Source organism: Diadema setosum, chromosome 4, assembly GCF_964275005.1.
Source record: "Diadema setosum chromosome 4, eeDiaSeto1, whole genome shotgun sequence".
Lineage (NCBI taxonomy): Eukaryota > Metazoa > Echinodermata > Echinoidea > Diadematoida > Diadematidae > Diadema > Diadema setosum.
The window spans coordinates 19,821,545-19,846,676 of NC_092688.1; the positions used below are offsets into that span (position 1 = coordinate 19,821,545).

Consider the following 25,132-nt stretch of genomic DNA (forward strand, 5'->3'; position numbering starts at 1 on the left):
TGGGGGTCACATATTTTATAGCAACAGGGTCACCTCTTTTAGATGTCCCAAACACAGGAATAAACTCTTTGTATTTTGATGTATGTGTGTGTTATACAAATTCTTCTCATGCCAATTTCTGGTTTGGTTGTGGTACGCTTTTGGAGCTTATCGGGAAGTGGTCCACTTTTGGCACATTATAGTACTGTACACTTTAGGAGCGTTCAAGTGCTCCTCTGGTACGGTATGGTACGGTACAGTACACTTTAAGAGAGGGCTCGAATACATCCTATGTCTAACAATGCATTAATATCAAGTGTTTATGTGAAGGTATTCATTTCTTCTGTTTCCAGAAATGATTGGCATCTTTTTATCTTTGGTACACATGTGTCCTTTAAGAAAAATCATTGGAAGTTTACATGAGGTGACAAAAGGGAGTTATAGGATTATGAGCTGCATATATATATATATATATATATATATATATATATATATATATATATATATATATATATATATGACTAATAACAGCTTAATTGAGGTACCAAGAATATGCAATGTTGGAAGAGTAATGAATATAAAATCCACCCTTACTTTTTATTTGCCAATATCACTCACATTTTCACTGACACGTTTCACTCATTTTACTGATGACATAAAAAAGTTGCAATCCATCATTTAGACTTTAACTTTCACTAGGATATCAATAAGACACCTATAAATATCTTTGTCTCTGATCTTGCAATAAAATTAAGGCTAAAATATTTTGAATATAGAGATATTATTACTACTGCTATCTTGCATCAAGGAGCTAGTCTTTGATCTATGACTGTGATGAGGTAGAGAGGCTTCGTCGCCGCTTCCTGGACTTTTTCCTCCTCTTCTTCCCCTTCCTTGTGGTCTCAGAACTGCGTGTGATGGAACGAAAATTGGATACGAACCAAATAACTCATGAGGTGGTGCAAGAAGATGAATTCTAACATATTTGTCAAGCACAGCTGCTACTCAGACTATGTTCTACTACATCATCAAAATAACTCCTGACTGTTTGAACACTAATGATCAAATACCAGGGGCAGATCCAGGAATTCTGTAAAGGGGGGGCGTGACTAATATTTCTGGTGCCACTTCCAGGTTTCATTTCATTTCTTTCTTTTTATTTCTTTTGTTTTTAACGAAAAATAAAGGGGGGGGGGGCGTGCGCCGGTTGCGCCCCCCTCTGGATACGCCACTGAATACGAAATGCAAAGCAAGATGAACTCCATATTTTTTCACCCGTTTGAAATAGCAGTGGATGGTTCATCTTGCATACATATTACTTGAATACCTCAATGTGGCAGAACTGAACTTTCAGAGGCACTGTTGCTGTCCGATGAACAAAGAAACAGGTAGGAGAATCAAAACTTTAAAACACCTGGCTCTCTACATCAGATAAACATCATTAGTCCTTGAGAATCAATCAAATTCTGTGAAGAACTGTAAAAGCCAAACTAGAACAACAACAACAAGGATCTTGGTCCTCTGAGCTTCAGGACATATTCAATATTGGTGCACACCGCCTGTAATGGCACAGAAGGATATGGGGCATAAAATAAACTTAGAGCCTCCAGGGGCCCTACAAACTTGTGTCTTTGGCTCAGGTGAGCTAAAAAGAAATCACGATATCTGCAATAAATCACAAACAGCACCCAGCTCATCACAGGTAAGCAGGGGGAAAAATAGGGTGATAATACAGTGCATATCCCAAACTAGAGCTAATGAGATGTGACAAGCACCTACTCGGACAGCTGACCACTAACCTGTTGGAGATGGCTGATACTGCTGCGGCCAGGGCTGACCGGAGTTCTCCTGACCTCTTCACCTCTTGTCTCTCCTTGAGTGTCTCCAAGACCGCCGAGATACTCGTGAAATCTGGTGTCTGGATAGTGTGAGATCAAGTACATGAATATGTCTTAACGTTTCTGGTGAATATCTCTTTGCAGTGTTACCGGAATACATTCTCCAAAGCAGGAGAGAAAAGCATTCATTCAGACACATGCACTGAATCTTGTACAGTGGAACATATTTATACAGCGGTCAGATTAGAAGAAAAAAAAAACAAAACACCAAGGTGATTGCACAGGTCCCAGCTCAAAATATTTCTTGGTTCTTGTACACTGATTAAGTGATAAACCTGATATGAAACAGTAATTGTCACGGTTTTTAGGTACTTTGGTTATGACGAGCTTCCCCTTTACCACATCTGAGAGAATATGAATTACAAAGTTTCTGGTCTGTTCACTGTGACCTCATTTGCAATAAAGCTAGTAGTACTACTACTACTGCTACTTCCACCACCACCACCACAACTTTTACTACTCCTGCTACACAACAATAAATAGAAGCTAAACAACAAAAACATTCTTTGCCTAACATAGCAAAGTCCAATGACTACATTAACATAATTTCAACTGACATACCCTGCAAAAAAAGCTTTTATTTCACTTCTGGTTGCCCATACTACCCTGCACAGGTGTTATGTGATGCTTTATCAGTGCAAAGTATTCATGTTTTGTTGCATGGCAGTGACTTGTCTCTGTACGTTATCAGTGCAGACCACATGGTCAGGTCAACACAGTAGCTGTACAGAGTTTTGATGTCCGCAGTGGGAACGCCAGACCGGTCATTGACATACCGGCCCGGAGCAGACCTTTGGTCTGACCTGCGAGATGATGGAGCAATGTCGTAGCTTCAATAAATCAGCACAATACCTGACCAGATTTTACAAGCTACTGCTACATACCTTCAGGCTCAATCACATAAACTTTAACCCTATTCTAACTGGGGGGGGTCAAATTGACCCCCCCCTCGACGTTTCGCGCCATGATTCCGCAACACGCAAAGATTTTGCCGCGTCGTTTCATGACTTTTTTCATTCGAGTCTCCCGCATATTTTGAGACCAAATTTGCGACGTCCGGGTACACCGTTCTGAAGTTATGCAATGTTTTGCATATGCATGTCAACCCGAAAAACGCTCGAATTCATGATTTCGTGTGCAAATCCAATGCAAACTGTGTTTTTTTGTTTAATTGATATAAATTAGATTATTTCAACTTTTAACCATTGAAATAAATCAATTCTAATGTAGATAAGCTTGAAAAAGTGCCTCCAACAAATTTTGGCAAAAAAACAATAGAAAACAAAAGATCGAAAAAACAATAAAATACATAAGAAATTAACAAAACAATAAAAAACAAAAGAAAATGATTTTGATTGCGCTATTTTTTTACTAGAAAATTGTTTGATGTGTCTTGAGGAACTCTGACACAAAAATTTAATAATCCTTCAGTCTTTTTGATGGAGTTATAGGTGAAAATATGATTTCATGCGTTAATTTGCATAATTAATTTATTAAAAAATATGAAATCAAAATTTTTCTACTGTATGACCATGTAATCTTGTAGTTGACATCCGGCTCTATGTTCAGGCAAAATTTTGCGGCGATCGCGCGATCGGCGGCCGAGATCTGAAGGGGGGGTCAAATTGACCCCCCCCCCCCCAGTAAAAACTTGGTCTCAAATAGCCCAGTTAGAATAGGGTTAAATCAACAAAAAAGTGCACCACTGACATAATGCAAGACACAATTTGATCATACATGTGCACATTTCTGTACATTTTCTTTACAATGTTTACTCATGTCCTGAAAATTGTACATGTAACCATTTCTGCACATTCACTTTCTTTACAACATTTGGCAATATCCTGAACTGCACACTGTATACACATACATTCATGACATCTCACACTTAACACAGCTGTCAAGAGACAAGGGAATTAAGTCATTTTCTTTACAATGTTTAGCAATGTCCTGAATTGTATGCTGTACAGACATAAATTTATGATATCTTTCACTATACACACCTGTCAAGATGTACGGGAAAAATGGTTATTCATTCACCACCATCATTACCTTTGAGATGTGATGTCCAAGTGAAGCGCATTGCTGCACAGTGTGCAGGAGTTGAACCACAGACTTTGCCTTGAACTCTGACCCTTCTCCCAGCATGCCTTGCAGGATGAGGGTCAAGACAGACAGGATGTGCTCACTGACCTTTGGCCAGGTAGCAAGGTTGCCCTGGAAATCAGAAAAGAACGAAAACACAGAAAGAGTCATCTCCATGTATGGACCCTGGGGAATGCCACTGGCACAAGATGTCTTGCATAACTGTAAACTCACAAACACGCTTCTCTCATTCAAATTATTCTTGCTCCGAGTTGTCTTTTTCAATGCAACTGACTGACAAATTGCCCTTCATGGACGTAAATGAAGACTTAAAAGTATTCTCTCATGAAAATGTTAATAAGACTCCTATTCTCTAGCATCTCCCAGCAATTCTCCGGCAATTCAATCTACCTCCACCATTGTGTCTAGCAAGCCTGACGACATGTTTTACAAGGACACTTACGGGTGCCCATTTCCAGAGCGAATACAGTCTGCAACTATAAAAGACTTGATCACAACATTGCATAAAAATTTGTAATGAAACAGAAATGAATCTCATGAAGGCATGTGAGAGTAAAATACTCACAGCATAGGGTCTCTTGCTCAGTAAAAGGGACAGCATCCGACATGCCTGTGTCTGCAGGATTAAAAAAAAAGAGAAGAAACATGATTGAATTCAAAAAGGTTGAGACACCACATCAGAAATACAAAAATAATTATTTCACAGAGAACTAGAAATGTCGCTTTGGCGACTGGTATGCCTCCGCCATAATGCATGATTTTCCCAATAGGTCTAGACAGTACATGTGGACAATGTGTAATTACATTTTCACAAAATTGGCAAAATATTGAAATAACAAATTTGTCACAGATGTGTTGAATGTTCACCTTCCTTGACCTAGGTTTAATTGGATGAATAGGAGAGCATGTATCTAGGGATTTAAGGACTTTAACTTGACTTTGACCCATTCATACAATTAGGCATTGAGTAATTTTCAAGGTACAATTGTGGAGAATTGGTGTGAATTTCTGAATTGAATAGTAAATTGTTACCATTTTCATCTGGCCCTTGACCCTAAAATTCATAAGATAATCACTTTCAGGTAGAACATGCATAATATGTACTAAGTTTCAAGATAACTTGAGCCACTTCCGAGATATGGAGGAAAAAGTTAGTTCAGCACTTTCACTTGATCTTTGACCCTTTGACCTTTGAGGCAAAAAAAGAAAACAAAAACTTTCCAGAGAATTTCTATTAGGTTACACATGCATACACCAAGTGTTAAAAAAAATAACCCTGCTGGCATAGCATAAATATGAGGGAAATAGTGAATTTTGAAGTGTTGCACTTGACCTTTGACCCCTGACCTTTGACCCCATGAACCCTACATTCTCTAGATAATCAATTCCAGTCAGTACATTGTATGTATGTTCCATGAAGATACCTTGAACAATTTTCCAAGGTACGGAGAAAAAAAAAGAAGTTTTAATATTTTTACTTGACCTTTGACCTTAAGACCCAAACTTTCACCAGAGAATCTTAATTGGGTAATACATGTATACACTAAGTTTCAAGAAAATATCTTCAGGCATTCAATAGATATGGTGGAAATAGTGAAATTTTATGTATTTGACCCTGACCTTTTGACCTTTGACCACATGACCCAAACTTTCACCAGAGAATCTTAATTGGGTAATACATGTATACACTAAGTTTCAAGAAAATATCTTCAGGCATTCAATAGATATGGTGGAAATAGTGAAATTTTATGTATTTGACCCTGACCTTTTGACCTTTGACCTCATGACCCAAACTTTTACCAGAGAATCTTAATTGGGTAATACATGTATACACTAAGTTTCAAGAAAATATCTTCAGGCATTCAATAGATATGGTGGAAATAGTGAAATTTTATGTATTTGACCTTGACCTTTTGACCTCTGACCATGAGCATGTGCACCCAAAAGTTGATAGGCACAACTTCACCCCCTAATACACATACATGCCAAGTTTCATTAGGATACCTCAACAGGTTTTGATAGTTACCTTGTCCACAAAATTAATTACGGACGGACGGAAGGACGGACAGACGGACGGACAACCCGAAAACATAATGCCTCCGGCACCACTTCGTGGCGGAGGCATAACAAAAACACTGGAGTGTCTATTTGATGTACTAACAAATAAGATATCCTTTGTTTCCATGTGTATGAAAAAAGGAGGAAAAATATCCAAAAGTAAAAAGACGTTCAACAATGCTGCCACGTTCTAGATCTCATGGTGTGGGCCTAACTTACATCACAAACATCACAATTCTGCTAATCACCCTTTTACACCAAAACTGATAGATACTACTTCTTTTCTTCCCTAAATATCGATTGTAAAAATGCAATTTGTTTCTTTTTTTTTTTGGAGGGGGGGAGGGGGAGGACTTCACAGGTTCCCACTGTCTCGGTGACATTAAATGGATCTTCACTACTATATGTGGATATGTACAAGAATCTACTGAGAGGCAGGGAAGTCTGCTGCTTTGTTAAGGTGCAACTGATGTGCATCCAGTCCTCACCCTTCTATAGAGCTGAACTCCATTCTGGACAGACGTTGTGAGTGCATCTGAAAGGTGCCATGCCAAGGCCTGCAGAATGATGAAAAGAAAAACACAGAAAATGTTAACAATAGTATGCAAACACAGAGACAGACTGAGGGAGAGATAGCAGAGAGTGAGTGACAGACAGACAGACAGACAATTATAGGGGATGCACAAGACACTTTACAGAAAAATCAAACATGACATAAAGAAGGATTAACATGTACATGATGGAGATACAGAGAAAACAAGCACCTGACTCAATTGAACATCAGACATGTCACTGACAAACCAGAGAACTATGACAGCGGCACACATATCTTCACATTCAATATATCCCTACACTTTGTTAGTCAAAATCAAATTCATGTGGTCTACAAAGGAAATGGCTCCTGGTGATGGAATAAATAAACAGATAAACACTGTATTCCAAACAGCGCTGATATCACCGTTGTCTGTTAATGACAATGTACCCATGGTATTTTCAACGTCGTTTATAACAGGCTCCCCTACACAGTACTTAACCATAGATTACTTCACAGTCAGCGGCTAGTTCTTCATAGTCCATTGCAATTTCTACTGACCAAAGTCTCAGTCTCTCTATCACATTCCTCTGTCACTATTTCACATTTCTGCAACTTGAAATAGTGACAGACAACTATCTCATACACAAATACTTACTGGAAATCTGTCAATCAAGTCTGTGAAGAGATTAGGGTGCAGACATGTAGCCCTGCAACATGAAGAAAATAGGATGAAATATGAGTAGTTACTACCTGAGAAATCAGGGCATGAACATGAGATGACAGAAATACGTTGGGGAAAAGTGGTGCAAGATGATTTATTGCCAAAAGCCATGACCTGCTTTGGGAGATACTAACAAAAATAAAAGACGACACAACCAAATTAGTATTTCTGTGACTTCAAAAATTACTAAACTGGTGTTGCACCTCGTAAGTAACTAAGTACAGACAGTAGAAATATTTTCATAAATTACAGCTCTTGAGTGACGCCAGGATGCTACAAATAAAACAACAAAACAAAAATGTCTCCATCTTATTGATCTTCCTTTTTCCTCAGTTGCTGTCGTCTAATCATTTACAATGGAAATAAAAGAGCTACATGTTCCTTGCTAAATGTCTGGTAACATGGCAGTGACCTGTCTCTGTACGTTATCAGTGCAGACCACATGGTCAGGTCAACACAGTAGCTGTACAGAGTTTTGATGTCCGCAGTGGGAACGCCAGACCGGTCATCGACATACCGGCCCGGAGCAGACCTTTGGTCTGACCTGCGATGGCAAAATACTGAAAGTGGACATGGGCAGGACACGGGCTTTTCTCCATTTAATATAAAAAACAATGCACTGACTCGTTCTTTGGGGATTGTAGGGACACTCGGTCAGTGTTGTGTCTGTGCAATTATCTCTTCTGTTCACCTCTAATACACTGCACAGAAGCAAATAATGTGGACCCTTTGGAACAAATTCAAAAATGCACTCTACATCAAATCCATGGTTTACATCTAATCATGTAGTGAAACAAGTGCTAAATAGGCATCCTGCATACGCTGGCATCAGGTTGTCCATTATCTGTTGGCATATGCGACGTGTCACATGCATTTGTGCACTAGAAATTTGTATAATCCAAGGACTATATCTACTCTACTTTGGGAAATCCCCGCCTGTGTGGGTCCCCTGAGGAGATTAGCAGTAAACTGTGCATGGTCATCAACCCACACATCCTACCAAACAGATAAATGATCAACAGTGAGTCTTGCTGTCCCTGTATTTTTTTCTGAGTTAATATATGAAGATTTCTTTTCAAAAGTTGCTAAATCCATCTTTTATCAAATTGGAGTTAACAGAAATGTATTCAGTTTCAGTGGTCCCACACCATTAACTCTTCAAAGTCTTAAAATTGTGAGAAAATGGAGAAATCGGGCAAAGGATATTGACTTTTGTTCCAATAAATGTTAAATCCATTTCTGTTTTGTTCCAAAGGGTGCTAAATAGAGCAGGATCAAATCAGAACCAATCAGAAGCCTACGTGCATGCTTGACCGTACTTTGACCCCAGAATAAGGCAAGGCTGGCTTTCTTTCCTGCCTGTGTAGTGTTCCAGATGACCTTTATATTTATTATTTGATTATTGGCCGTGGAATCATCGCATGAAAACACTAAGAAGCTTGAGAAATAAACACCCAGGTTTTTCTCCTTACCATCAAAAGTGGATTCAACACCTTTTGGAAAGGAACTCTTCATACGTCAAAGCTTTACCAACCTATGCATGGTGAAGTCCTCCAATGCCTCAGAGTAAAGACCAGTGATTCTGCCCACATCAATCAGTCCCATCGTTGGCTCTTCACTGCCTGGACTCTCCTCTTTCTCACCCTCCTCCTCCTCTTTCTCCTCCTTCCTGCCCTTCTTCTTCTTTCCCTCCTTTAACCTCTGACCTCTAGTCTTCAGAGGTGATGGGTCGGTGTTGACTTCATTACCCCGCAGAACTCTCATCTGAAAAACAAACAAACAAACAAACATGAAATGGCTGTACACCTTACACACTCCATCTCTGGATATTCTGTAATATCTAAGTAGAAGTGAGTGATTCCTTTAACACTAACTAGGCCGGGCTATTTAGGTAGATGATAGAGCCGGGGGGGCCTCCCAGGCCCACCCTCCAGATCTCGGCCGTCGACTGCGCAATCGCGACGAAAATTGGCACACACATTGCCTATGATGTAATCTAAAGTACCATGAAGTTAATTTTTTCAAAAATGTTTCATTTACACCAAATTCTGCTAATTTATGCATAATGATGCATGAAATCAGACAATTTGGTATAAATCACTAAATAAAGCTCAAAATAGGCACATTTTTTGTGTAAATATTCTTTTTAGTGTCCTTAGCAAATGTAAGAGAAAAAAATTGCGCAATCAGAAAGTATTTTATTGTTTTTTTAATTTCTTATGTATTTCTTTGTTTTTTCGACTTTATGTTTTTCATTGTTTTTTTTTAATGAAATTTGTCCCCGACATTGTTCCGAACAAGAAAATATGTTATTAATTGATTTTAATCAATAAAACCCAAAAATAACCATGCTTTTATGAAATTTGCCTGTAAACACAGTTTGCATTGAAATTGTACACAAATTCACATTTTTGAGCAATTTTTGGTCTGACATGCACGTGCATATTTATGCGCAACTTCGGAACCGCGCACTCGGGCATCGCAAATTTGGTGTCAAAAGATGCGGGAGACTCGAAAGAAAAAAGGTCATGAAACGTCACGGCGATAGCTTATCGCAATAGGGATATATCGCGCGAAACGTCGGGGGGGGGGGGGCCTTGGAGGGCCCCCCCCCCCCCCCCCCCCGGCCTAGTTAGGGTTAAAAGTGTAAAATAGAGCATATATCATCACTTGTCAAATAAAATTAATCAAACAGTGATGCAAGTCAGAAATGGGTTTAACATATCTCTGGTTTCAATTTTCCACAACCTACAGGGTTCTTTCAAGTCTCAGAAACTGAGTTTCTAAATGAATTTAAACATGTTGTGTGTGTGGGTTTTTTTTCCAAACATCCACATGCATAATAATAGCAATGAGAGTGCCCTTACACCAACTCCAGTGAAACAAGAATTTTTAATCGTTAACCTTGACTCTTCGCAACTTGAGGAGATTATCTAAACTGTCAGCTGACTAGACTCACCAAGAAGAGGCAGCCGCTGGAAACCAGGGAGACGATTGTGACAGAGTGAGCTGGGATGGACATAAACATAGAATGATTGCTTAAATACATCTTATTTGATTTGAACTACTATTAGTGTTAAATCCTGACAAAGAAATTCACTGTTAAGAATTCCTTCTCACTTTATATTTGTTTATTACTTACATTCTACCCAATCACAAACAATTAAACACAGATATATCAATGCAGATTTAACTGAAAGTCAACTTTCCCTCTATGAATGTACCATTACTTTATCAAGCATAAGCTTACAAGAATGAGAGAGGAAATTTACGATTCCCCAGTTGTTAGACAAATATAATACAGTCAAACCTGCCATAGCGGACACCCGTCTATCGCGACCACTGAAAAATCCCCCAAGAGAAATGCCCTGTTAAAGACCCTGTGTATAGCGGCCACCTGTCTCACGTGGCCAGCGGCCACAAATTTTGTTTCCCACGGTAGATTTTAGCCTGTCTATAGCAGCCACAGACCCAATGGAGCCGTATCCGAGCCAATAATTCAGTGTGTTTTCTGCTTTGTAGCCATGCCAGTCATTCATGGGCAACGTTCAGTGATCGCCACCTCTGCATTCATCACTAATTCAGTCATAATAATGCACTAGTGTTAAGCTTTCTTCACGACTGTACACATGCTTCTGTGCAACAATTTCATGAACACCAGCATTGTTCAATGCATGAAACACATGTGCGTATACGTATACACACATACATGCAAGTACTTAAAGATGTATACAACGATGATACGTGTACATGTAGGCAATGCACACAAAGTTGGACAACCTGTCTACAGCGGCCACCTGTCTATAACAGCCACTTTTTTTCGTCTCACTTGGGTGGCCGCTATAGACAGGTTCAACTGTATCATGGTCATCACAGAATGGCCACTGCTAACCAACATCCCTGTTTCTGTTCCCTAAGTAAGCAAAGTATTTTTTTTTTTTTCAGTAATTACATATATTTCTCCTACAGAACAATTATTCTTAACACACAATCATATCTAAATGTTCAAAGATGTTTGCTTTTGCATCTGTAAAGAAATGCACCAAGCATGGCATGTATTCAGGAAATGACAGAAGGAGCAAAAGTTGGTGACAAAAATTTCTGTTACAAAGGCAAAACTCACCTTTCTGAGCAATTTGTAAAAGCTCTTTGATGGTTTCATGAATCTTGTCTCTGCTGTCAGACAGATTGTGAGGGTACTGCAGAAAAAAAGTCAAAATTGAGGGAACATTAGATCACTCTGTATGACAGCAAAACAAAGATCTCCCGCAGTTGTTTTTGTTGTAACGTATGATTAAAAACATGACCAATAACTTCATGGTATGACCAATATACAAAAGATGACAAATAGGCAAAATTTATTTCCAACCTCAGAAATAGAATAAAGGATGCTGATTGACAGTCCATCACACGGCATGCCATCCAACAACAGCAGCAAAATTCAGGATTAATAAATTTCTTCATGATTTTTTTTTTTTTTTTCCGAATAGACAACACTTTCCTCATACCTTGAGTTGCAAAATGACCACACTAACAATCTCACTCAGGAGTATAAAATCATCGAAAACTCTTCATTGACAACATGAAGAGCAGCTAGAAATACAATCTTTCGTACACTGAAAAGTACACAAGTACGGTCATAGTGGCATACTCTGAAAGAATGAACTATTGATATGACCCATGTCCCAAAGTCACTGCAAAATCTAGCTGCATCAAGCAAAGCTCTGAGCAGACTCGTCCTACAGTGTTACTACAAACCTTTTTGATGCGGCACAACTTGTTGCGGTAGATGTTGAGGGCTTTCTCCGCCAGCAACTGGTTGTCCTTGTGACCAGCCGAAGAGTCTACTACCCTGAGCAACGGCACCACAAGATCCTGGGGTGCACAGAGAAAGTGGGAAAGGGGGTTGTTAAATTAAACCCTCATCCACCCATGTAGCATCATCCTAAGGCAATTCTCTTGGTACAAAGCCACTTACAATAGCTGGGCATTGCAAAAGTTTGTCCGTCTTCTGTTCGTTGGTGAAGAGCATGACAAAGGACATTTCTCCTACTTGCCCGAAAATACATAATTTATGAGCAAGGGTTCCAGTATTTGCACAGGCAAGTGCCCTTTCAGTTCATTTGCCCCACAGTGACTTTTAGTTGCCAAAAGCAAGTGCTAAGTGGGTCTGCAGCACACTGTGGTGGCTGCAAAGTTTTCATCACCCTCTTTATCTTAATACCCGTCAAACAAGTAGTGCTCTAAATAAATTGTTTCTTTCTCTGAACCTAGTCTATATTTACAAGTGAAATAAGAATGAGAGTCAAGAGAAAAAGAAAAGAAAAACTAAATGGAGAGCTCACTTTGACATTCATTACACCAACAAAACTCAGCATTTTGCATCTCTTGTTAACTTCTCGGACTAAACTGAGCAACCTTACCAGAATGAGAGGGTTTGACTGTTGCCGCTTGATGAAGATATCGAGAAGGTCCAGGACTCTGAGTTTGAAGTGGAGCATCATCGTCGAGGCCTCCTTCTTGTTCTTCCGCGATCTCGCGGTCATTGCCTTGAAGGCCTGGCTGAGAGCACTGTCCGTCTTCATCATAGCATCGTCGTCCAGTTCGAAGTCCGTTCCGCTATCCTTTGAATTACATGGGGGGGGGGGGATACTGTATTAAACTGTACTGCAACTGAAGTGTCACTTTTCCATCAGATAATGCATGAAGTAAAGCTCAAACATATTCTGATTTTAAAAATATGGACACAACTCTCACATTTCCAATTCTAACTCTACTCGATTAACATTTTCGCAAAGTTAGCGCCCTAGACTTCACCTACAACTTGTTGAGTAGACAGACATGATCAGCCGTTACATAGTAACAGCCTGAAGCGAAGGCAATTCAGTGATGCAATTTGAATAGAATAATGCAATTCGATTCGATGACACCTTTTCGTGTCAATTAGTGAAGAAACTATACTGGTATATCAGCAATCTAATCAATCATGGCAAGGGTTAAATTCAATATTCATGCCTTTATGCATCTACTCCCTTGATGCCAGCTTACCTCGGATCCAGACTCTGCAGCAGCGTCCCCCAAGGCAGCCTTAATCTTCTCCTTCATGGCAGGATCGTGGTCCTCATCGTCCTCCTCATCGTCATCGTCATCATCGTCTTCCTCGGATTCATCAGATTCGCCATCATGCTGCACAGATATCAGAGAGCACATTTAGAAAGTTACAAACTTAACGGGCCAGAGCTCTTGGGTGATATCAATTTGAGTACTTTATCTCTGCTTTGTCAAACTATGCAAGCCTCTTCATTCTCTAAACAAATGATTTGTTCTTTTTTGTTCACAATTTACCTCACACTGTGCTTTCATATTTCAAGCAAGCAGGATACAAAGATGAATTGTGCATAGGACCAAATGATCAGGATGCTGAATGCCATTATAGCTTTAAGGATGTGGGATGCTTGATGTTTCATTACAAGCTTCTTCTTTTTTTTTTTTTTTTACTCAGATCAAATACATGGCTTACCTTTATTATTTTGTTTGGTCTCTTGGAAAAAAATCACCATCAAAATTTTGAAAATAATAACTTTACTGTAATACCATTTTTAAAGTCTTAATTTTGAATTCAACTTTGCAGTGACCACATTAATTTGAGGGTAAACTGGCACAGAGCACTTCCATACAAATTATTGAAGCATGGGAGTGTACTGGAAGGGTACGCACCTGTTTGTGTCCGTTTGTCAGTGAGTTCTTGGTCTTGACTTTGGTGAAGGATTCTTCTCCATCGTCCTCCTCATCGTCCTCCCCCTCATCATCATCTTCATTGTCTGAACAAGAGAATTCAAATCAGGAAAATGCATTAACCTTCACTACAAGGAACAAGAAAATGTCTGAACAAGAGAATTCAAATCAGGAAAATGCATTAACCTTCACTACAAGGAACAAGAAATAGGAGTTTCCTGTGCAGTCTATAGTCCTTAAAAGCTACGAGAGAGGGCTGATGTGGTATGGGGGTGAAGTGGTACCCTGGTATAGGGTATAGTCTGAGAATATGAAACTGTTCCTTCAGGGGGATGTTATACGTATCTGCACAATCACATTCAGCAGCTCTGAGTTGGGGGGAGGGGGGAACACTGTTATGCTATAGAGTTATGCTATCACAGTGACCTCTATACTACTTCATCACTCTCAAGTAGGAATACAGTGCACTCCTGTTATAACGAACATGGTTATAACGAAATTCCTGCTACAATGAAGTAAAAATTCAGGTTGCAACATTATCCCCTCTATGTATTTCTACTGTTTTTATGTTCGCTTATAACAAAATTTCGATATAACGAAAGAAAACTGCCGGTCCCCGAGGACTTTTTTATAACGGGAGTCCACTGTATCTGAACAATCATATTACGCAGCTTTGAATATACAGGAAAAAAAAAAAAGAGAGCTGTCAACAAGAGTTATGTGACCATAAAAATTCAATACTAGTGGTGAACTCTACATTACTTCATCTCTCTTCCAGAGAAAAAATTGCTTGTGTACAATGTTCTTACGATGCTAAGCAACTCTTTTTCATAATCAAGTTTATGACAAGAAATAAGGGGAAATATAACCAGACGTCAGAAACTTGTAATTTCATGGTGTCATCTATGCTAGAAATGCCCACTTGATGCCTTGCTGTCAGCTCCAATTGTGCTTAAACAGAAATGAACTGAGAGCCTCCCTTACAGGACTGGACGTCAACTGGACAGATCTTTATTAGCCGAGAACATAAAGGGCTGTAGTGCCGTGTGATCTGTGGAGTTAATGCCTTCTGTTTGGACACCGATGACAGGTAACATTTGAGATCAACAAGAATGATCCAACTGTTCCATCTAACTACTCACCAGATTCCTGTCCCACTTGAACATTGCTCTTGGCAGGATCAAGGACCTGGATGGTAGTGGGATAGAGGAGAAGGAACTGTGAGGAGAGTATCATATCTCATGTATAATCTATTCTTATGTTAAAGGTGAAAGACATAAATTCAATGGATGGTTCATACAGCGTAGCCCAATACGCAAGTATCTGAATAATCTGATCTATATCACATTGCAGAGAATGTTCAATATTCTAAAATAGTACTCCTTATATGTAACATAATACTTTATCAAACTGACAACAGTTTTTGAGGTTTAATCATTTTTTATACATTTGCAAACCTAATTATATGATTCTGTTTCACTAAATTCTTAAAGTTTTATAGATCATGTAAAATATTTCATCAATATCAGGGTTTATGAAGATCAGAGAAAATATGCTATATAATGAGATCTCATCTCATGCTTCAATGAGCACATTTTTGTTTGTTTGTTTTTTAATATGTCCCATTACAAACAAGGGCTACTTCTTTTCACAAAGGGCACATGCAGACATTGCAAATCTCAAGATGTAAAATAAAGGTGAAAGGTCAATGTTCACTCTGACAGGATCCAGGGAGCCTGGGAAACGTTGCAGCGCTCCTGGGTTTTAAAGAGTGATGGAGTTAATCTATCCCCAACGATCATAATACCACGACAACAGATTGAACGCTGTAGACATGGCCGTTGGTGGGGAGATGACACACACACAAAATAAACAATGATTATTTTGGGAAATGATATTCCCATACATCATGAAACCACAAACCCACAGAAATTGTGACAGACAAACTTCACAATGTCCTTGACCTTTTCAGTAGTACAAAGATGAACTGACACATGTCACTTTTTCTTAAACTGTGCTTTAGGATATCTTAAGTATTAATCCTGCTTTATGCACACATACTTTGACAAGATGTTTTACCCACTCTATCTTTGGTGAAAAAAGGGCCATTGAGAACAGTTTGGTAATATAAACTAGTAATGTCGCTACAGCGACTGGTTATTCCCCCGCCAAACAACATTTCATAAGCTTTGGTCAAAAAACTGAGGAAGTAGTTAAATCCGCAAGATCTTTCCTTGATCTTCTGCCATTAATATGCCGTTACCATGGCAACGTACTTTCGGGTACTGTCGAAAAATGCGTCTTGCACATCTACAACCAAAGGCACACATCTGTACCAAGTTTCATGGAAATTGGGCAAAAACTGAGGAAGTAGTTTGCAACACAAAATTTTCCATCATTTTGGCTCATAATATGTGAGCTGTTACCATGGCAACATACTTTTTGTCACTGTCAAGAAATGTGTCATGCTGACCTATATCCTAAGACAAACATTCAATATGAATTCCATGAGAATTGGAAGAACACTGATGAAGCAGTTTTGCCATGAAGCATTTTGCCCTATATTTTACCAATAACATGCCGTTACCATGGCAACGCACTTTTTGCCACTGCGGAAATATGTGTCTTGCACATTAACATATTCAGATGAACATCTGTACCTAATTTCATAAAAATTGATCAAAAACTGTGGGAGGAGTTCGCGACGCAAGATTTGTGCCCATTTTTGCCCATAATATGCCGTTACCATGGCAACGTACTTTTGGGTACTGTAAAAAAATACGTCTTGCACATCTACAACCCAAGGCACACATCTGTGCCAAGTTTTATGGGAATCGGTTGAAAACTGAGGAAGTAGTTCGCGATGCAAGATTTGCAACGGACCGACCGCCCGACCGTCCGCTGATTCCTATATACCCCCTTCAAACTTCGTTTGGCGGGGGTATAATAACAAAACGGGGCCTCCTAGGAGCAAGACCAAAACACTGAAGATACAGCTGGCAAGTAAGACTACATTATCATAATTACTATTATTGTTGCAATAGTAATTTTGTCAAACACAGTGACGTTAGGGGACAGCAAAGGTGAAAGGTCAAAGTCTGCCACAGGACTTGACTCACATCAAGGAGGAGCTGCAGGGCAGGGGAGGTCATACCAGGACACATCATCCTGAAGGCAAGGTCCACTACGGTGCGCAGGAGGTGAGAGGGTTTGGAAAGTAGACTGAGCAGGATTTCGGCGATCACCTCCACCCAGTCTGGCTCTGTGGGCGTTACAAACACACAAAACGTCTACATCAACAAAACGATGCTTACTCTCACTTCAATGGAAAAAGTTAAGAATTTACCCTGTAGCCATTGTTCTTTCAGAGATTTTTATTGTTATATGGCATTTGTTCACACACACATATTTTGGAACAAATGGGGAAAAATAGAGACAATTTCTCTAAACAGCAATTTGTAATTATTAAATGGGGATACCAGGCAGGTCACTGACACATCATCATAGAGCAGATCTTTGGTCTGAAGTGTGATTAAGCTGCCTAGGGTACACAGAAAATCCATATTCCTTTCTCACAGTAGACTTGTAGAGAAAAGCCCCAATAACAGAAATTCCGCTGTGGATAAGCTTTCACAAGACAATAAAATTGTTGACAGTGATCAATCTTCAAATAACAATTGCCAGAAAAACTTTCAGATGGAGAAATGAACCACTAGGAGGACCAATGCTGTCGTACATTATCTTACACATTTCACTTGGGTTAAGTAAATCAGGTAATGCATGTGGCTTCAGGCAGCCAGCATAACACTAATAAATACAAATGGGCATTTCCACAGTAAATGGGTAGTTTTAGGTTGGAAAAACATGAAAAATTAAAATTGTCTTCAGAGTATCCATATTTCAGAGTTTGGTTGCCTAATACCTATATTAAATATTTTTAAGTAGGAAAAGATAACTTTGTATTCAAATAGAGCTTGAGTGGGTATGTAAGTAAGACATGTGTAATAGGTATGGGGCGAACGCGTGTAACACATAGAGTAGGACAGAAATATTGGAATGATATATTCCTCATACAAAGAATACAAATATTGATTTGAAATCATCTGACACTATTTATTGTACTGATACATTATGATAAGAACAATTTAGGTTGTCCATATTTGTGAAAACATTCATTATTTGTGTCATTTTGAAGTGTGCATTCATGATTAATGCCAGAAAATTTGTGCATCATATCCGAAAGGCGAGATCGTGTTTGTACCAAGTTCCTCCATAATCGGGCGAAGTGTTGTCATATTCATATCTGTGTGTATGCATGTGTGTGTGTGAGGAAAAGCCAAAGCTTCATTGCAATAGAGTTTCTTGAAATTCCAAAGTACATGATATGACATGTATCACTGCATTAGTGGTGAACGCATGTAACACAAGAGTAGGACAGAAACTTGAACTTTACAGAGTTTTTTAATTTCCAAGGTTAACAATACACTCCCGTTCTCCAGTATATTGTGTAGTTCATTTTAAACCACAATGTGCAGTATATACAAAGGCTGAAATATCAAAATACTGTATGCAAAGGAGCATTTTGCTGTTGTCATTGGGTTAGCAGTTATCATTTCGTGTCCATTACGCCTTGATATTCCTAGATACACGTATGTAAATCAAGTGGATTGTATTTGCCTGTCCAAATTTAAAACTTTTTTTTACTGATACAAAAATACATGTGTATTGATACAGTTTATAGGGACTAAACTAGAATTTCAGTCATCACATCCCAAACTCAATCAACACACAGGCTCTGGAAACAAGAATTAAAACTTGCATTGTTCATTTTTCTATTGCATTTAATGTCCATCAGCCACAGTTAGAAACATAAAGCAGTTAATGTACCAATAACTGATTTCAATGTGAAAAGAAACTGTTATTTGATAGTGCAACAGGTAAATCTGTTCATTTCAATTTACATTCATTCGAAAATGAATAGTTGTAACATTCATTAGGGAAATAATCCTTATAGGGAATCAATACACAAAGAATGACACTTTCAGAATTGTTCAGGTACTGTACGACAACTCTTAACTTTACAACCCATGAGGTGATTTGTAAATTAGAGAACAAAGCATCCTTTGCAACTGATTGACAATTTGCCCTACATCAACGTAAATAAGCACTGAATTGATCAGTGTTTCTATAGTAGCCATGATATAAAAAATCATGGGCGTACATACTCGAGCAGGATTTGAACCTACGACCCCCTGATCTCCGGACAGGCGTCATCTCCACTAGACCATCGAGCAGCAGAAAAAAAAAAAAAAAATGTTAATAAATCATGGACGTACATGCTCGAGCAGGATTTGAACCTACGACCCCCTGATCTCCGGACAGGCGTCATCTCCACTAGACCACCGAGCTTCTGCCTGACAGCAGTGAAAACATCTTGACGGAAAAATTCCATGAATTTGAAAGCACCCTTTTCTTTGCCTGCCAATTTAATACAGTGTACATTTTTATATGGTGTATAGGGCCTAAACTTGAATTTCAGTTATCACATCTGAAACTACATCAACATACAGGCTCCATAAACAAGAATTAAAACTTGCATTGTTCACTCTTCTATCGTCTTAATGTCCGTCAGCCATAGTTAGAAACACATGCTTTATCAAGAATAATACTGATATCTCCTTATACTTTCGGCTTTATTGCGATCATTTTAAATGGTAGGATATTGTGATACAACAGACTGACACATATGCATCGAATGTGATATCTTGAACATATTTTAAATCATTGCTCCCAAAGGTAAACTGGACCTTTAATGTAAATCAGCCACAGTAAGAAACATAAAGAAGTTAATGTGCCATCAACTGTTTTCAAAGAATAACACTTTCCAAAATGTTCAGGTACTGTCAGAGAACTCTTAACTTTACAACCTATGAGTTGATTTGTAAATTAGACACACACACAAAAAAAAAAAAAAACAAGCACAAAAAAAAAACCACCCTTTTATGTGCCTGCCCATTCGATACATACGTACAATGTATTCAAATGGTGTATAGGGCCCATTCTGGAATTTCAGTCATCATATTCCAAAACTCGATCAACATACAGGCTCTGAACACAATAAAAATTGACATTGTTCATTCTTTTATCGCCTTAATGTTCATCAGCCACAGTAAGAAACAAAGCAGGTAATGTAACAACTTTTTTTATTCAGTTGTATCCCTGTTTATATCTTGCTTTAAAACAAAAGGGATGGTAAGTATTGGTTTAGGTGATGACTCAGCTTTTAACTTTTTGAAATAGCATACAGGGTCTCTTAAAGGCATTGAAAGTTTACTTAAGTGAAAATCGGTTTTGGAAAGGCTGAGATATCCAAAAAGAAAGTTAAACAAAGTGATCCTAATAAAAGTTGAAACCCAGATCTTCTATTTCAATAACATTGGTTTACTTTGTGGCTTCATACCTCAGCCATTTGAAGACCATGTTTCATAAGCTAAACTTTGAATTCCTTGTAGAATTGTATGCTCATAAAAATTTCATAAGTGGTTTCTTAGTACATTGTATTAGATCTTGCAAAAAGTTAAAAGCTAAAGTCATACCATCTGATATACTTTACAACTTGAAGGAAAAAAAATAACAACTGCTGTCTTGTGGTGCTTTGCTCCTCCAAGAGAATGGGATCAGGCATTCTGCACAGGATGTTGTCTGTAGATTCTCCGGAGATGTCGTCTTTGATCGACCACATGAAAACTCCATGCCTCTTTTTTCCCCATTAAGTCATCATCCAGGATGTCTTTTACCTGTCAAAAAAAAAAAAAAAAAAAAAAAAAAAAATATATATATATATATATATATATATATACATAATCAACAAATACACATATTGAAGTTCATTTTATCAAAATTTTTGAAAGTTTGGAATATTCCTATATACTGAGCGCAGATAAAGATTGTTCAAAAGGCATGTACATGTCACCTGCAATTGAAATATAGTTGAATATTTTGCTGCATAGTTATTCCGTAAACCAAGCAATAAAATACACAAACTACAAATACAGTAGACTCTTAAAAAAAAAAAAAAAATATCTATCAACCCACCTAGCAACCTTTCCTGGCCAAAGTTTCAAAAAAAGGATAGGTGTAATTCTTGGTATCACCAATACCTAGGTGCCGTGCGGAGAGCAGTGTTTTAGATGCATTATGAGATAGCCTACGGGACAAACTTGACCTGGTTTTGGCTGCACATGCACTAAGATCATGCTTTATCTTTATCCAGAGATATTTTTTGTTGAAGATTTCTTCGCTTTCCATCATGTGACCAGCACATTGAAGCCTTGCAGTAGTGAACCACGACTCTAGTGACCGCAAATCAGTAAGATTTAGAAACTTTTAACTCTTTTCAGCTGAATTTTAACCAAGAAAAAAAGGGATGGCAATGGAAAAGCAGACGATTAACTCTCTTGAATCATTTGGGAACTGCGACCTCTACTTAGCGTGAGACAACCAGAAGTGAACAAGGGCACAAAAGAATCCCACAGTGTATCTGTGACAGAGCTCTTCAGCATGCACAGAAGTTTTTTTTGCACACTGGCGATACAGAGAATTGATTGCAACGTCATGAAAATATTAAAAAAATTCAAAAAGATATCTATGATAAAATCTTCATAATAAAAAAGAATATGCCATAGTGTAAAAAAATAAAATAAAAATGGAGGCCATGGCTTCTATCTTTGAGGGGTAACAATTAATGTTTGTTTTACACTGTAGAAAGCAATTCAATATCTCCAACAAACATCCTACACAAATTGCTCTGCAATCATTTATTCATGTATGCACTATAAATTTATGTGCTTTAGAAATGAACAAGAAATAGTCCTGTAAATAAAAGGAACCTTTTTTTTTGTCATGGTCTAAAAAAAAAAAAAAATATATATATATATATATATATATATATATATATATATATGCAACCTTAACATATTTAAGAGTGCCAATGTAGCAGCCTTTTTGGCCAAAAGAAAAAAAAAAAAGATTACATAATAAAACGAAAATATGCATTCACACCTTATCACTACAAAGCAGACAGGCTAGGCATGATGAAGGGATGCTCTGGGCACTCAGAAAATCTCCACCACAAGCTGTAGAACAGGGCCATGCAGCTTCTATAAATAAAATGATAATCGTATCAGAAGAAAACTCCAAATAAGCACAGATGTGGCTACATGACAATGGACCAAAATATCATGGAAGACAACAAAATGAAGACTAGTTATGTACCAGTTCTATGACATCTACAAATAAAATATTTACAATACATAATAGCATGGCATTAAAAATATGGAGGCCATGGCTTCTTTGAAAGGTATTACTGTTACTTGTAATGTCTGTTTTCCACTGTAGAGAGAGATTTCATTTCTCCTACACAATTTGCTTAGTGGTCATTAAATCATGTATGCAATACAAATTTACAATCTTCATTAAATAAATACAAAATAGCTCTGTACATAAACATAACATCGGCATCGCAGAATTTCTGCGAAGTGAAGTTGCGGAACTTCGGTCATGTCATATATTTATTAGAGCAGAAAGATTTGGGGCTGATTTCATCACAGGGATCGTTTTTAGGACACAACACAGGCCAGCAAAGAGCAAACATGGTGGATGGTGCAACAGCTGGAATGAGGCTCTGCACAGACAACTGTCCAGGCCACACAAGACAGGGTGTTATGAACAGATTGTACATTGAGTCAGGGTCGCTTAGCTCCAATGAGCCCTCCCGCAAAATCATAAAAATATGTATACACACTCACCGTAACACTGGAAAGCAGACAGGCTGGGCACCGGCATGATGATTGAAGGGACGCTCTCGTCACTCACGACACAGATTGAATCACCACTATTGCACTAAAAGGTGCAGAACAGGCCAGCACATCTTCTCACATAAGTTGCTAGTTGTCTAGTCTACATCAAAACATAGAAATAGAATCTAAATAAATAAATCACATCATGGAAATCATGAGAGAACTGCAATGAGTAGACTGAGCTCATGTGGCTGAAGGACAACATCAACAACGTTGGAAGTCGAGTTTGCACTTTGGTTGCTTACATTGTGTTAGGCAGAAATAATCAAGTCAAATCCTGATGTAAACCTAATAAATTTTCTTTTCTAACTTGTTTGATCATGGGTGTCTACATACACTAACGTTATTGTGTGGTTACACTTGGGACTCGTGTCACTAGCGTAGCGCTAGCCTGGCTTTCTAAATTCTATATTAAAAGTAAAACGTTACAGTTAGATTCTGTTACAGTAAATTTACACTCGTATTATACAGTGCGTCAGCTCACGATGGACAGTGGGAGTTAAACTTGTATTCAGCCATTTAAAGTACCACTCTTGGCTTAGCTTTCGTTCATTGCTATTCTGTCACTGTCAGTTTGGTTTTATTTTGAAGAAAAAAATATTACGAAAAGATGAAAAGAAAGATTATTTGAAGCTGGAAGCAACGAAGAATTTACTGACAAAAAATAACACATGTGGGACTAGGTTCAGTTATCGTCCGTGTAAACTCGAAAACGAGTAGTGAAAGCTAGCATACAGAGAATCTCAAAAGAATTTCTAATAATGCCAGCAGGGCCATTAATCCTAAAACTACGGAAGATTCTACTCTAGAATGCAAAATTTACCTTTTGTCAGCGAGAGTCGTAATCACCTCCGTCATATTCAGATCTGAGCAGTCGATGGGTTGCACATACGCAATTGCAGACATAACACGGGAAATTTCATGCGAACGATACGCAACCTCGGACAGAACGGCGCGAAACAACGAGGTATAAACAAGACATGGGAACAATCTGTCTGAGTTACGCGCGTTCAGAACACACGTAACGAAGACCGATTGGCGATTCTGTCCACCGTTCGTGCGTCCCACCAAGCGGAGCGTACCCACTGAACGCACGTAACATACTGGACAGAATTAGAAAAGGAAGCTGAAGCAAGATAACTAAATGTTCTGAAAAGACAGCTATGCTTGTGGCGCGAAACCGAAGGCAGATGTCTAACTTCAGGGTAGTGTCCGCGTTTCTGTGTTAAATCGAACGACACTGGAGTGTCTCAACTAGCAGTTACGTACGTTCGCGGCGTGGACAGAAAATTGAATTTGGTAACTTTGAATACGGATATTAAATATTTGATTTAATTTTCTGTTGAATTAGTGAAACCTAACTTGAAACTGTCGTCAGCAAAGTGTATTTAACACAAAATAACTGCACTCTGACGCCTGGAAACCAAACGAAATTGAGGCCGAACGTACGTAACTGAAGTAGGACAGAACGCCGATCTTTTCGGTCCAGCTTGCTTTCCACTCTCTCAAAACTCTTGTAATCGTTCAGGGCGAACAAGAAAATGATTTCTCGGTGCGTTGGTGATAAATTTTGAATTATAATCCACCCAGGATGTGTGTCTTCTAAGAAAATTTATTTTATACAAGTTGCAATTTATGTCAATTTTTATTTCAAATTTGCACATTATCAACAATACTAAATAAAAACAAACAAACCAGCACATCACAAAAAAATAACAACAGGACTCAACGAGGTTGAATATTTTATTTCACCTTACCACATGTATTCAAGAAATAAAGAAAAAAAGATGATTCAAACAAATATTTTCAAATGAAATTGCTCCATGTCTTGAGCGCATAAAACTACCCATTTACCGTGGAATTGCCCAAATATGTTTTCTACATGGTTCCTGCACATAATTGTACACTACCTTCTGGCATTACTAAGTACTACAAAAGTAAATAAAAAATAAAAATAATTGTTGATTATTAGTCATATGACCTCTGCTAGTGAGAAACATCTAGCAGGTCACTTTGCGATGACAGCTTCATAAAAAGAATGCTACAACCTGAGAGAAATAGGCCGACATGGCTTAGACACATGTGTAAAATTCTCCAAGTTCCACTGACATACCCTCTAACCCGACAAACACACAATGGTAATAATATCCTTCCAATACTTCCAGTTTATTTAGAAATTTTCGCATGCATGAAACTTTTGCAAATTTCACAAGGAGCCGAGATTTGCGAAAACAAAATGAAC

At 38.3% G+C, this 25,132-nt stretch overlaps 1 protein-coding gene and 1 non-coding gene across 2 annotated transcripts in view; both read right to left on the bottom strand.

The window, feature by feature from the left end:
- Nucleotides 1-522: 522 nt before the first annotated feature.
- LOC140227683 (myb-binding protein 1A-like protein) overlaps nucleotides 523-25,132 on the bottom strand; it is a 46,857-nt gene continuing 22,247 nt past the window's right edge. The window contains exons 19-33 of the mRNA XM_072308097.1: nucleotides 17,152-17,294; nucleotides 15,175-15,220; nucleotides 14,015-14,118; nucleotides 13,346-13,483; nucleotides 12,721-12,921; nucleotides 12,056-12,172; nucleotides 11,421-11,496; nucleotides 10,257-10,306; nucleotides 8,832-9,061; nucleotides 7,232-7,283; nucleotides 6,530-6,598; nucleotides 4,549-4,599; nucleotides 3,930-4,094; nucleotides 1,779-1,897; nucleotides 523-887 (exon numbers count right to left, since the gene is read on the bottom strand). Of these exons, the coding sequence (XP_072164198.1) occupies nucleotides 803-887; nucleotides 1,779-1,897; nucleotides 3,930-4,094; nucleotides 4,549-4,599; nucleotides 6,530-6,598; nucleotides 7,232-7,283; nucleotides 8,832-9,061; nucleotides 10,257-10,306; nucleotides 11,421-11,496; nucleotides 12,056-12,172; nucleotides 12,721-12,921; nucleotides 13,346-13,483; nucleotides 14,015-14,118; nucleotides 15,175-15,220; nucleotides 17,152-17,294 (1,646 nt within the window). The 3' untranslated portion in view covers nucleotides 523-802. The remainder of the gene's footprint in view (nucleotides 888-1,778; nucleotides 1,898-3,929; nucleotides 4,095-4,548; nucleotides 4,600-6,529; nucleotides 6,599-7,231; nucleotides 7,284-8,831; nucleotides 9,062-10,256; nucleotides 10,307-11,420; nucleotides 11,497-12,055; nucleotides 12,173-12,720; nucleotides 12,922-13,345; nucleotides 13,484-14,014; nucleotides 14,119-15,174; nucleotides 15,221-17,151; nucleotides 17,295-25,132) is intronic.
- Trnas-gga (transfer RNA serine (anticodon GGA)) lies at nucleotides 19,254-19,326 on the bottom strand. Its single transcript has one exon. It is a non-coding gene; the product is annotated as a tRNA-Ser (tRNA).